Source organism: Orycteropus afer, unplaced genomic scaffold (assembly GCF_000298275.1).
Source record: "Orycteropus afer afer isolate SDZICR_OR568_19922 unplaced genomic scaffold, OryAfe1.0 scaffold00046, whole genome shotgun sequence".
NCBI classification, from domain to species: Eukaryota; Metazoa; Chordata; class Mammalia; order Tubulidentata; family Orycteropodidae; genus Orycteropus; species Orycteropus afer.
In genome coordinates this window covers 16,136,133-16,148,365 of record NW_006921633.1, presented here as the reverse complement: position 1 = coordinate 16,148,365, position 12,233 = coordinate 16,136,133, and the positions used below count along the sequence as shown (strand labels likewise).

General features: G+C 38.8%; 1 protein-coding gene across 1 annotated transcript in view; it reads right to left on the bottom strand.

The window, feature by feature from the left end:
- Positions 1-11,935, bottom strand: part of MDH1 (malate dehydrogenase 1) — a 19,716-nt gene extending 7,781 nt beyond the window's left edge. Inside the window, 4 exon segments of the mRNA XM_007938038.2 lie at positions 6,479-6,601; positions 8,195-8,370; positions 10,945-11,041; positions 11,843-11,935. Of these exon segments, the coding sequence (XP_007936229.2) occupies positions 6,479-6,601; positions 8,195-8,370; positions 10,945-11,008 (363 nt within the window). The 5' untranslated portion in view covers positions 11,009-11,041; positions 11,843-11,935.
- Between the last annotated feature and the right edge of the window lie 298 nt (positions 11,936-12,233).

Sequence of the window (12,233 nt, the reverse complement as noted above, 5' to 3'; positions counted from 1 at the left end):
CGCCAGCACCACAACTCAAAAGCATCAACTCTTCTTTGGTCTTCCTTATTCCTTGTCCAGCTCTCACACACATACGAGGCAATTGGAAATATCATGGCTTGTGTCAGGTGCACCTTAGTCCTCAAGGACACATCTTTGCTCCTCAGCACTAGAAAGAGGTCCCTTGCAGCCAACTTCCCAGTGCTATACGTCGTCTAATGTTCTGACTGCTGCTTCCATTGGCATCGATTGTAGAACCAAGCAATGTGAAGTCTTTGACAACCTCAGTCTTTTCTCCATTTATCGTGATGCTGCTTACAGGTCCAGATGTGAGAATTCTGTTTTCTTTCTATTGAGATGTAATCCATACTGCAGACTGTATTCTTCAATCTTCATCAGTAAGTGTTTCAAGTCATCCTCACTTTCAGCAAGCAAATTGTGTCATCAGCATACTGCAGGTTGTTAATGATGCTTCCTCCAATCTTGATGCCATGTTCCTCTTCGTATAGTCCAGCTTCTCAGATTATTTGCTTGGCATATAGACTGATCAAGTATGGGGAAAGGATACAACCTTGACACACTCCCTTCTTGATTTTAAACCATACAGTCTCCCCTTGTTCTGTTCGAACATCAGCCTCCTGGTCAATGGACAGGTTCCTCATGAGCACAATCAAGTGTTCTGGAATTCCCATTCTTCTCAATGTCATCCACAATTTGTTATGATCTACACAATCAAATGCCTTTAAAAAGTCAATAAAAAACAAGTTAACATCTTTCTGGTATTCTTTGCTTTGACCCAGTATTCATCTGACAGCAGCTATGATATTCCTTGTTCCATGTCCTCTTCTGATCCAGCCTACACCTCTGGAAATTCTCTGTCAACATACTGCTGCAACCGTTTTTGAATTATCTTAGTAAGATCTTACTTGCATGTGATATTAATGATATTGTTCAATAATTTCCACATTTTGTGGGATCATCGTTCTTTGGAATGGGTACAAATATGGATCTCTTCCAATTAGTTGGCCAGGTAGCTGTTTTCCAAATCTCTTGGTATAATCAAGTGAGTGCCTCCAGTGGGGCATCTGTTTGTTGAAACAGAGAAAAGAGGTAGAGTAGAAGAATAATGAAGAAAAAGTTGGGATAAATGCAAAAAGGAGAAAAGGAATGGGGAGAACCACAAGAAAGAAAAAAATGGGAACCAGGTAAAAGGAAGATACAGAAACCCAAAAACTAGAACCTACGAAGGGAAGAAAAATAATTAAAAAAAAAAAAAAAAAAAAAAAAAAACTGGGTGGGGCAGGGCAGGCCACCCAGGTTCATCAGAGCACATAGACTGGGATGGACTTCCTCCCGGCCCAGGTGAGTGGGAGTAAAGGATGACTGGACCTCCAGTCACCAAGAGGGTGCGGGGTATGAGAGTAACAAGGGAATTCATACCTTTCCAGTCCTTAGTTTCTGTGTGTCCTTGTGGACTCTGGCAAGTGGAGCCTATCTGTAGGTCCCTGAAATCTGAGAGAATGCTGTCACTTTAAATATCCAAAATGGTTAAACTGCTTGTAATCCTTCAAAATGGCTGCACCCTCCAGACAGGCAAAAGTCCATAGCTCAGCCCTTTTCTCTCTTTGCTGCTTCCCTTTTTATTTACCAGACACCAGTGCAGTCCTCTGTGTAGACCCTGGCTAGCAGGGCTGATTTTTAGGTTAATTCTTAGTTCCTAATACCACTTGGCAATATCCAAGCTGTCTGTGCCTTCAGGATTGCTGACAGTCCGCAGCTCCTTACTGTTTCCTTTTTTGTTGTTTTCACACAGGTTCTTCTACTAGCTGGAGTTTAGTCCACTTCTTTATCTTTCCTTTCAAAGCTCTGGGTTCCAGGATTATTTTCTGTATCTATGTTAATTGGTCCTTCTTTTCTTTGTTGAAGAGGGTCTGTTCAGTTTTGTCTGCCTATTTTGCCATCTTGCCCCATATACTGCAGTTTTTTTGGTGACATTCTTAACACGACATAATTATATAGATGTTGTAAATGGCTGCCAAATAAGGACAAGGAAGGGTATGACTATATAGGAGCAGTATGAAGGAGTCCTTTGGTGGGTGATGGAACAGTTCTGAATCTTGACTTTGATGTTGGTTATAGGACTCTATACATGTGATTAAATGTCATAGAATCATTCATAAAGATGAAAAAAATTAGTGCATACAATGCAAGAAAATCTGAGTTAGTATAATTAACAATATTGTATGTAGTTTCGTCAACCTCTTGGTTTTGATTATTATGCGCTACAGTCATGTAAGATGTCACAACTGTGGGAAGCTGTGTGACGGATACCTAAGCCCTTTTGTACTGCTTTTGTAACTTCTTTTTGAGTCTACAATTCTAATAAAAAGTAAAAAAGAACCAAAAACAACAGCCAACCAAACCAAACCAAACCAAGATGAAAGCATCCATTACTTAGATGTTTGCAATGACTTGACTCATTTTCATGCTAATTTATTTAAATCAAGTAAGAAGCAAATTGTCTTTACTTTAACCTTTCAAGACCAAACTAGTTCCTGCTGTTAATTTTTCATTGAAAGCATGTGTTTTCAATAATGGAAAGCATTTTGAATGAAATTGAAAAAATGTTTTTGAGGTAATATGGAGTTTGATATAATTAGCGGGACATATATATTACAAAGAATTTACACTCCATATCTCCCCTGAATGTCGGCTTCAACTGCTACAAAGTGCTATGAAGGCAAATATCCTCTAGGCCTTTCCTTGCCACAGGCCTTCGTGGCTCCTCTCTTCCCTTGTCTCCACTGCCCTCCCCTTCTTGTTCCTTTCATCTCTTGCATTAATCTAATTCTGTCCGGACAGCAAAACCAAAAAACCAAAAACCAAACTCACTGCCCTTGTGTCAGATCTGACTCATAGCGACCCCTCCTTGGGTTTTTGAGGTGGTCACTATGGAAGTAGACAGCCCAACCTTCCTTCTGAGGAGTGGCTGGTGGGTTTGAACCTCCAACCTTCTGGTTAGCAGCCTTAGGCATTACGCCACCAGAGCAAAGGCCAGGTATACTTTGCACCCAGGAGATAAGAGTTTCTAAATACTACTCATGTCAGAACTTGTGTAAATTAATATTTGTGCCCAAGACAATAGTTCCTTACTCCTTGAGCCACATTCATGTCTATCAAATAGATAATGTTAAATGTTTTTTGACTAATTCTTCTCTAGGCCTGGTAATTGTCTTCCCTGTGATACCAACTAACTGGTTTCACTGCCAAATTACCTTGTCAGCAGACATTAATGCAGCTCTGGGTTGCAAACACACAGGAGAGTTCTATAGGTGATACGAAGTCTGTAGGAAGAGCTAAGTCCTCTGAATTCCAAAACAAATTATGTCAGCCTAGTAACCACTCCTCAGAAGGAAGACTGGGCAATCTACTTCTGTTAAGATATTGCCTTGGAAATGCAAGGAGGGGTTGCTATGAGTTGGCACCAACTTGACTGCAGTGAGTTTTTTTTTTTTTTTTGGTAAGTAACCAATGAAGGGGCAGTGGCTAAGGCATTCAGCCACTAACCTAAAAGATTGGCGGTTTGAAGTTACCAGTTATTCCACGAGAGAAAGATGAGGCAGTCTACTTCCATAAAGATTTATAGCCTTGGAAAGCCTATAGGGCAGTTCTACTCTGTCTATAGGGTTGCTATGAGTCTGAATCAACTCAATGACAGTGGTTTTGGAACATTTGTCAAGTTTTATGGTTAAAGGCTTAATTGATTAGCATGGATCACATCTCATTTAATCCTTATAACTATCTTTTGAAGTAATACTTTTCCAAGGTCACAGAGCTAATAAGTGAACTTAGGTCACACGATATCACTATGTAAGAATGCATACTCTGGAGTCAGGTAAGTCTAGGTGGCTCCACCAGTTTCTAGCACCATAGTTTTGAGCAGGTTCCCTGACCTTTCTGAGCCTCATGTTTCTTTCCTGTAAAATATGGACAATAATACATACCACATATGTGCAAATTAGATGAAAAATTACATGTAAAACATTTGGTTTATAGAACCTTTAAAAAACAGTTGCTGGGGAGTTGAACCTAATTAATGGCAACTCCATGTGTGTCATGGTAGAACTGTGCTCCACAGGGTTTCCAATGGCTGATTTTTCTGAAGGACCTCTAATCTTTGGGTTAGCAGCTAAACATGTCAACCACCTACCCCTCCTGTTGTTGTTATGTGCCGTGGAGTCAGACCCGACTCATAGCGACCCCTCCTTGGGTTTCCGAGGCAGTATCAGTATGGAAGTAGATTGCCCAACCTTCCTTTGGAGGAGTGGCTGGTGGGTCTGAACTGCCAGCCTTCTGGTTAGCAGTCAAGTGCCTTAAGCACTATGCTACCAGAGATCCAACCCCTCCTAGGGACTCTCAATGTTGCTATTGTCAGGTGTTATCGAGTTGGCTCCAACTCATAGCAACTCCTTGTACAACATAACAAAACATTGCCCAATCCTGTGCCAGCCTCACAATCCTTGCTATGCTTGAGCCCATTGTTGCAGCCACTGTTCACTCCATCTCATTGAGGGTCTTCCCCTTTTTCACTAACCCTCTACTATACCAAGCATGATATCCTTCTCCAAGGACTGGTCCCTTCTGACAACATGACCAAAGTAGGTGAGAAAAAGTCTGGCCATTCTCATTTCCAAGGAGCATTCCGGCTGCACTTCTTTCAGGACAGATTTGTTAGTCCTTTTAGCAGACCATGATACTCTTAGCATTCTTTTCCAACCACAACTCAAAAGTATCCACTCTTCTTCAGTCTTCCTTATTCATTGGGATGCTCAGTAGAAGCTTCTAAAACCAAACCCACCGCCACTAAGTCAATTCTGACTCAGTGAACTCTTTAGGAATGAGTAGAACTGCCCCACAGGGACTCCAAGCCTGTAAATCTTTATTGAAATAGACTGCCTCATCTTTCTCCCATGGAGCAGTCGGTGGGTTTAAACAGCTGACTTTCTGTTAACAGCCAAATGCTTTAACCACTATGCCACCAGAGTTCTTTCAGTAGAAGCTTAGAAAGAAATACACATTCTTTTCTTCTTCAATGAGCACTTCAGAGCTGAAATATGATCAATTCCCAGTTAAGGATGGAGTGGTTTTTCAACCTAGACCTCACACCATCTACCGATAAAAAATATAGTTTTCTTAAAACTGAACAAAATCATTTCTCTCTAAGGAAAAGGAACTTCACAGACCTATCAGTGATGATCCATGGATAAGTGATGCCCAGAAAAACAACGAGGATAAAGAATGGAACGTTGTTGCGACTTCCCAGGGTTCTAGGAGTGCCTAGTGTTTGAGAAAGCCTAGGAAACTCACTTGATTGAATGGCATGGCCTCTGATTTTTTTAAAAGCTGTTTTTTATTATTATTATCTTTTTTTCTCTTTTTTTTAAAATCGTGCCTTGGGTGCAAATGTACATGAAAAGCTATTTTAATTGTTAATTTCTCTTATTCCCAGGAGCCTTAGGTAATACGCCCTGGTCACTGTAACTGCCTACTTGACGTATTTATCTAAGACTCTAAGGGGTGAGGAAAATTGTCAACAATTTTAGCCCCTAAATAGTGAAAAGTAGGAAATCTTATGGCACCATAACATAATATTAAGACATTCAAATTAAAAATCTAAATTTTTCTGCTTAGCTGCAGGGAAAAAAGGAAGCAGAACCACACAAACACATAAAGCTCGACTCTTTGTTTTTATAAGCTGCTACATATTATTGGTAGCATAGTGCCTAAGGCACTTAACTGCTAACCAGAAGGCTGGTGGTTCAAACCTACCAGCCACTCCTTGGAAGGAAGGTTGGGCAATCCTACTTCTGTAGTGATACTGCCTTGGAAACCCAAGGAGGGGTCACTATGAGTTGGGGCTGACTCGACCGCATATGACAACAACAACAACACATTTGATTAAAAAAAAAAAAAAAAAAAAAAAAAAACCAACCTAAAAATGCAACCCTAATTATCAACAGTAGTAACAAATTTTAACCATGATAGAGCAGGGCAACATTAAGCACCTGCATTTGATTATACTTAGCAATTGAAATATACCAAACCAAACCAAACTCATTGCTGTTGAGTCAATACCAACTCATAGCGACCCCTCCTTGGGTTTCCAAGGGGGTATCTCTATGGAAGTAGATTGCCCAACCTTCCTTCTGAGAAGTGGCTGGTGGGTTTGAACCGCCAGCCTTCTGGTTAGCAGTCAAATGCCTTAGGCACTATGCCACCAGAGCTCCAATTGATATATAGTTGAACATAAAATGAAGTAGGTAAGTCTAGCCTCTGGTCCTCAAAAGAACAGATTTAAGGACTCCCTAATAAACTGCAGTAGCTTTCTACTAAAGAAACAACAACAACAAAAAGCATAAACTAGACTCAGCTACTTTAAAAGTGAGAGAGAATGCTTTAAAGTGTAATATTCATTAGTTTGAAAAGGCCTTGTTCTTACCTGAGCCATAGCTCGGTTATGATCCAAACGAGTCAAGCAACTGAAGTTCTCCTTGGGGATGGATGGAGCCGACTTCACAGCAGTCAGGCAGTTAGTATTGGCTGGGTTTCCCACAACAATAACCTACAGTGCATAGGAGGTGCAGAAGAGTTACAGACAGTATACTGACTGACTAAACTATCTTGAATATGACTTAAAACTTTATCACATGTAGTCTTTGTACTAAGTTTTTATGAGCCAAATACATATAGTTACCATTGTAATTTGTAGTTAAGTTTCTACTCTTTCTTTTAAAAACTTTTTTTACTTTATTAGTATTTGGAGTGGTTACTGAAAACACTTAATACAGCCATAATTTTTTATATAAATCACTTCCAAGGAGGCAATATCCAAGAGCAAAGGTACCTGTCTTTCTATTCTAATGTGCCAAAACAGAGGCAGTATTTCTTTGGGAGCTCTGATGGTGTAGTGCCTACGCCATTAAACTGCTAACCAGAAGGCTGGCGGTTCAAACCCACCAGCCACTCCTTGGAAAGAAGGTTGGGCAATCTACTTCTGCGTGATCCCACCCTGGAAACCCAAGGAGGGGTCCCTATGAGTCGGATCCGGGTATTTCTTTACAGATAAGTCCTCTAAGTAACTCACAGTTGGATTCATTTGTGAAATTTTCCTTCTTATAACAGTAGTCCAAGAAATTTGATTCTAATTGAGCAATTTATTTCAGGACAATTTGTCTCTATGAATTAAAAAAGTGTTTCTTAAATTTGCCTAATCCTAAGAATTACCTGGCATATTTGTTAAAATGTATTTCCAGGGTCCACCCACCCCAGACCTACTGAATCAATCTTTAGGAGAAAAATACTTCAGGCTATTTTTTTGTACTGGGGAGGTTTGGAATATCCTGAATTAAAATACAGCCATGTATACATCCAAAACCAACCAAACTCACTGCCACTGAGTTGATTACAACTCACAGCAACCCCTCCTTGGGTTTTTGAGGCAATATCTCTAAAGAAGTAGATTGCTCAGTCTTCCTTCTGAGGAGTAGTGAGTGGGTTTGAACCACCAGCCTTCTGGTTAGCAGTCAAATGTCTTAGGCACCACCAGAACTCCTGCGTGTATACATAATTTTTTTTTTTAGCTTGTTCTTGTTAACTAATAGCTAATTGGTAAAAGGCATGATTGAAATATCAAGCCAAATTCAGAAACTAAAGTACTGACTAGATAACTAGCTTAAACACAGAGACAAAATAGGAAGTCATCCAGTCTCAACCTCCTCAAGAAGCAATCATACTAAAATTCCCCTGGATTAAGAAAATCTGAGCAATTAGTAACTACCACTTACTATTGCCAAGGACAAATGCAGTTGTACAGCCATCTCCTTCCACAATTACACACATAAATCCAAATATCTGAAAAAATACTCCCAGCCAGCCAAGCATGTTAGTGCAAAAGCACCAGAAAGTTCTGTGCTGCCTTTTAAGAACTAATAATAAATTTTCATGTCATTGTAATAGGCAACTCTGAATACAGATTTCTACTCATCTAAGAAAGAAAAACAGAAAGGTAGAGTTTATCAAGCAAAAATCTGTATCTGTATTTACTGAATAATGTATAGAACTGAAAAAAATAAGTAAGGTAAACAATTTTAGTTTTCACCTAAAACAGAAGTTTCAAATACTAATGTGGAAAGGCCATAAAATACAGTGTTGTCACCTTAACTGACTTCTTGGCATATTTATCCAAGGCTGCACCCTGGGATTTGAAGATTTTCACATTTGCTTTTAGTAAGTCTTTCCTCTCCATGCCCTCCCTTCTTGGCATGGAACCCACGAGAATGGCCACATCCAGGTCTTTGAAGGCAACCTCTTCCTTATCTGTTGCAATGATATCTATAAACATAGCAAAAAATACAGAGAACTACTTAAAAACCAAAGTTTGAAGTTTGTTTTCTTTTCATATTGACCCTACCCATTAATTCTTTTACTTTGTAGCAAATGTTTACTTTTATCAAATTTATAAAGGTTTTAGGAGTCTAAGAAAAAAAACCTTATATATTAATTTATAGATAACATATTAACTACAACATTAACAGAAATATCAATACATTTGTTTTGCTTTTCTTATTTCAATTACCTCCATTTCAAAAATTCTATAGTGGTCTTTTTTTTTTTTTTAATTTTTATTGTGATTTGGGAAAAATTTACAGAGCAAATTCACTTTCCATATAGCAACTCACATATACTTTTGTCTCATGACATTGACTATTATTTCCCACAATGCAATAGCTCCTCTCCCATTTCCTTCTCAGTTACCTCTTCCCTATGTTCTTTCCTCCCATCCACTCCTGCCCCCCAAGCTGTCTCCCTGTGCATACATGGCTCTTCTATTCTCCCATGATTGATCTCTCCAAGGAGTGTATCTACCTAATGTAAATGTTCAATATAGCTGTCTTTTATAATCACATATAATCCAAGATTTAAGATGAAAAACTTAAAGCAACATTTGTTATCGATATCAGTTACCACAGATAACACAAAACAGCAAGTAATTCACCTAATTCTATAAATTATAAGTGCCTTAAGGTCAACACCATTAACAAATTAAAAATAAATGTTTATTGAGTTTTGTGTTGGCAATAATGCTAAAATTTATATGCACTATCAAATTTAATCTTCACATTTTACAGATGAAGAGTCTGAGGTATAAAGAGATTTGCTAGTTGTCATTAAAAGGTAGTGGAGCTATAATTATAGCAAAGGTCAGTCCAGAGTTCAACTACTAGGTTATAGTGAGTATTAGTCCACTCAATACACACGACTTGTGTTTGGATTAAAGAACATGTATTGTCTCTTTCTCTCTCTCCAGGTCCTAAAAGGTCAAACCTGGATTTCACTTTCTCAGTGGTAAATTTTCAGGCCAGTGAACTTGTGTCATCGGCAGGTTGTATTAAGCCCCTCGACAGGTGCATATAGGAACAGAAGCTAGAAAAAAATACCCATCTTTTTCTTCCCTGCCATACATCTTTACTTAATGAATCTATCCTTTCCTGTCATAGTCACAGCTGCCCAAGGACAAGATGACTGTAACCTTGGCCAGTTAGAGAGTAGAGGGAACACAGCAGAGAAAGGAATAAAATGGGAGACAAAGGCAGCAGAGAAAGCTGATATGGAGAAAGTAGTGATGAGAAAAGAGAGCCAGCACAACAGTTGAAGCAGAGTAACGTATTTATTCTCTTATGTGTCTATTCAAGTAAATGCTTCAGATGGTAGAATATCCCTTTTAGTCAATTTTTATTGAACAGACATATGGATTTTGAGGATGGTTTCTTTTGGATATACATATTGCTTTGTTCAGGCTTCTAAGAGTATCATTAATTAATTTTTACCACAAGAGGAAGACTACGATGAAAGCATACCTAAAGAAAAATATTTAAATTAGCTTATAACTTAACCTAATGTTTTTTTTTTTTTTTTAATTTTATTTTATTTAGATTTAGGTGAAGATTTACAGAGCAAAATCACTCTCGATACAGCAGTTCACATATACTTTGTCTCATGTCATTGACCACAATTTACCACAATGCAACAGCTCCCCTCCAATTTCCTCCCCAAGGCACCACTTCCCAGTGTCCATCCCTCCATAATCTCCTGCCCCCTAAGCTGTCTCCCTGTGCATAAGGTGCCCTTCCTTCTCCCATGATTGTTCTCTCAAGGGCATGTGTCCACTTGAGGTAAATGTTCAACTCACATACCTGTACTTTGCTTGGCTGGAAACCACAGGTGTGGTCTCAATTCCAGACCTGAAGGGTAGCTAGGGGCCATAGTCTCAGTGGTTCCACCATTAACCTAATGTTTTAATGAATCTTCTAATCAAATGATATCTAACATTTAAGACTTCTGTCTTACATTAACAGTTAACTGAAGTTTTAACCACTCAATGAATCTCAAAGGCATTTTGCAGAACTCTGGGGGCCTTTTTCAAACTATGAAGTACATGATTTTCACTTAACTAGAGGACTAGTAGATGGGATGGGCTACATAGAAGAGACTACCTGACTTCAGCCTCAGGGCACCATACAGCTCTGGAGGATACCATTTAGAATTGAAAAAGTTTTCCACTGCAGGATGCTACTACTGCACCCATGTGACAAGACTTTAAGTGGCACGACAATGTAGACAACCTTGGGTGTATAACCCTTGTGCAATATTATACTTAAGTAGCATAATAAATTATATACATATAAGCAGTTTGGGAAAAAATACAGTTGTTTGCCTGATACTGGTTAATTTTGGTTTTTATCCTTATTTATTCTTGATACATATCTTACCAAGTAGCTGTAGTTTAAAAAAAAATTATGAAATCATTTCTAATTCAGAGGCTAGTTAACAATTCTAATTATAAAAATGTATTTTGAAAGATGTTAAATACTATAAAGTCCCTCTTCTCTAGTCCCCACAACTCACCTTTCAGGAGGGGAAGTGCACAGTCTTGCAGTTCCATTAAGACACCTTCCAGGACACCCATCATGGGTGTGATATCCAATAGCACGAGAATCAGGGGCTACCAAATAGCAAAGACAGCATCCATCAGTGCAGCCTACGTCATTCAGTCACAAAAAAGGCCTCCAGTATAGTTTTGTTTATTGTGTATGTGTATAATTGTGTGTACAATTTCCCTATTCATGGAGTTAAGGCATCTAATACTGCATTATTTTCAGGAAAAGGAAACCTATAAAACCAGCAGTGGCTTTCTGTCAGACACAGAAAATTCACCCATGCTGAGTTTCTAAGGAGTACATGAGAAAGACACCAAATTGAAATGACAAGCCACAGCTTTCTCTGACTGCTAATAGCTACACATTTGATTTCAGTTTATGGAAAACAGTATCTGGAATGAAGGAAGAACTTAGTATCTGTGTGCCAAGTGAATGAATTAATGAATACTTTAGACAATAATTTTAGTGTATGCTACTCAGACCTGCTGGAATTGGGCTGTCTCCCCTACTGTTTGGTACTCAAACTCCATTTTTTTAAAAACAAGGAAATGCTGATGCAGTAACTTTTTATTCCACCTATTCTCCCTAATAGGTGCTGTCATTAGTGAACATCTCCCTGGGACTGCCATCTGTGGGCTGCATGGAGCAAGTTAAGTAAATATGTAGAATAGTTGATTTGCAATGCGTTTTTAAGGCCTTAACGGTGCATATAAACATTTTACCAGCTTCCATTTATAGTGATTCGCCTATTACATTTATTGGGATTACCCATTCCTTCACTCTTTTATAATTTATTTGCAATTAAATACAGGGCTTTTTTAACAATATTCTCTGATGACATAGGACTGACAAATAGTTGCTCCTACCTGGTCTTTACCAAAGATAGCACCATTTCCAACACTGTACAGCAGGGAATATGCAATTTGACCAGCTGCTCCAGTCACAAGGACTCTGATCGGTTCAGCCTGCAATTAAAGAGACCCATTAACATTTTACTACCAAAAAGAAAACAAATCTTCGAGTTGATTATGACTCATGGTGATCCCATGTGTGTCAGAGTAGAACTGTGCTCCACAGGGTTTCCAATGGTTGATTTCTTGGAAACAGACTGTCAGGCCTTTCTTCTGATGTGTCCCTAGGTAGATATGAACCGCCAAACTTTTGGTTAGTAGCTGAGTGCATAACTATTCACACCACCCAGAAACTCCAACGTATCGTGTGCTGTTTTACCTAGAAGATATTTAGGATTTTCTTTAT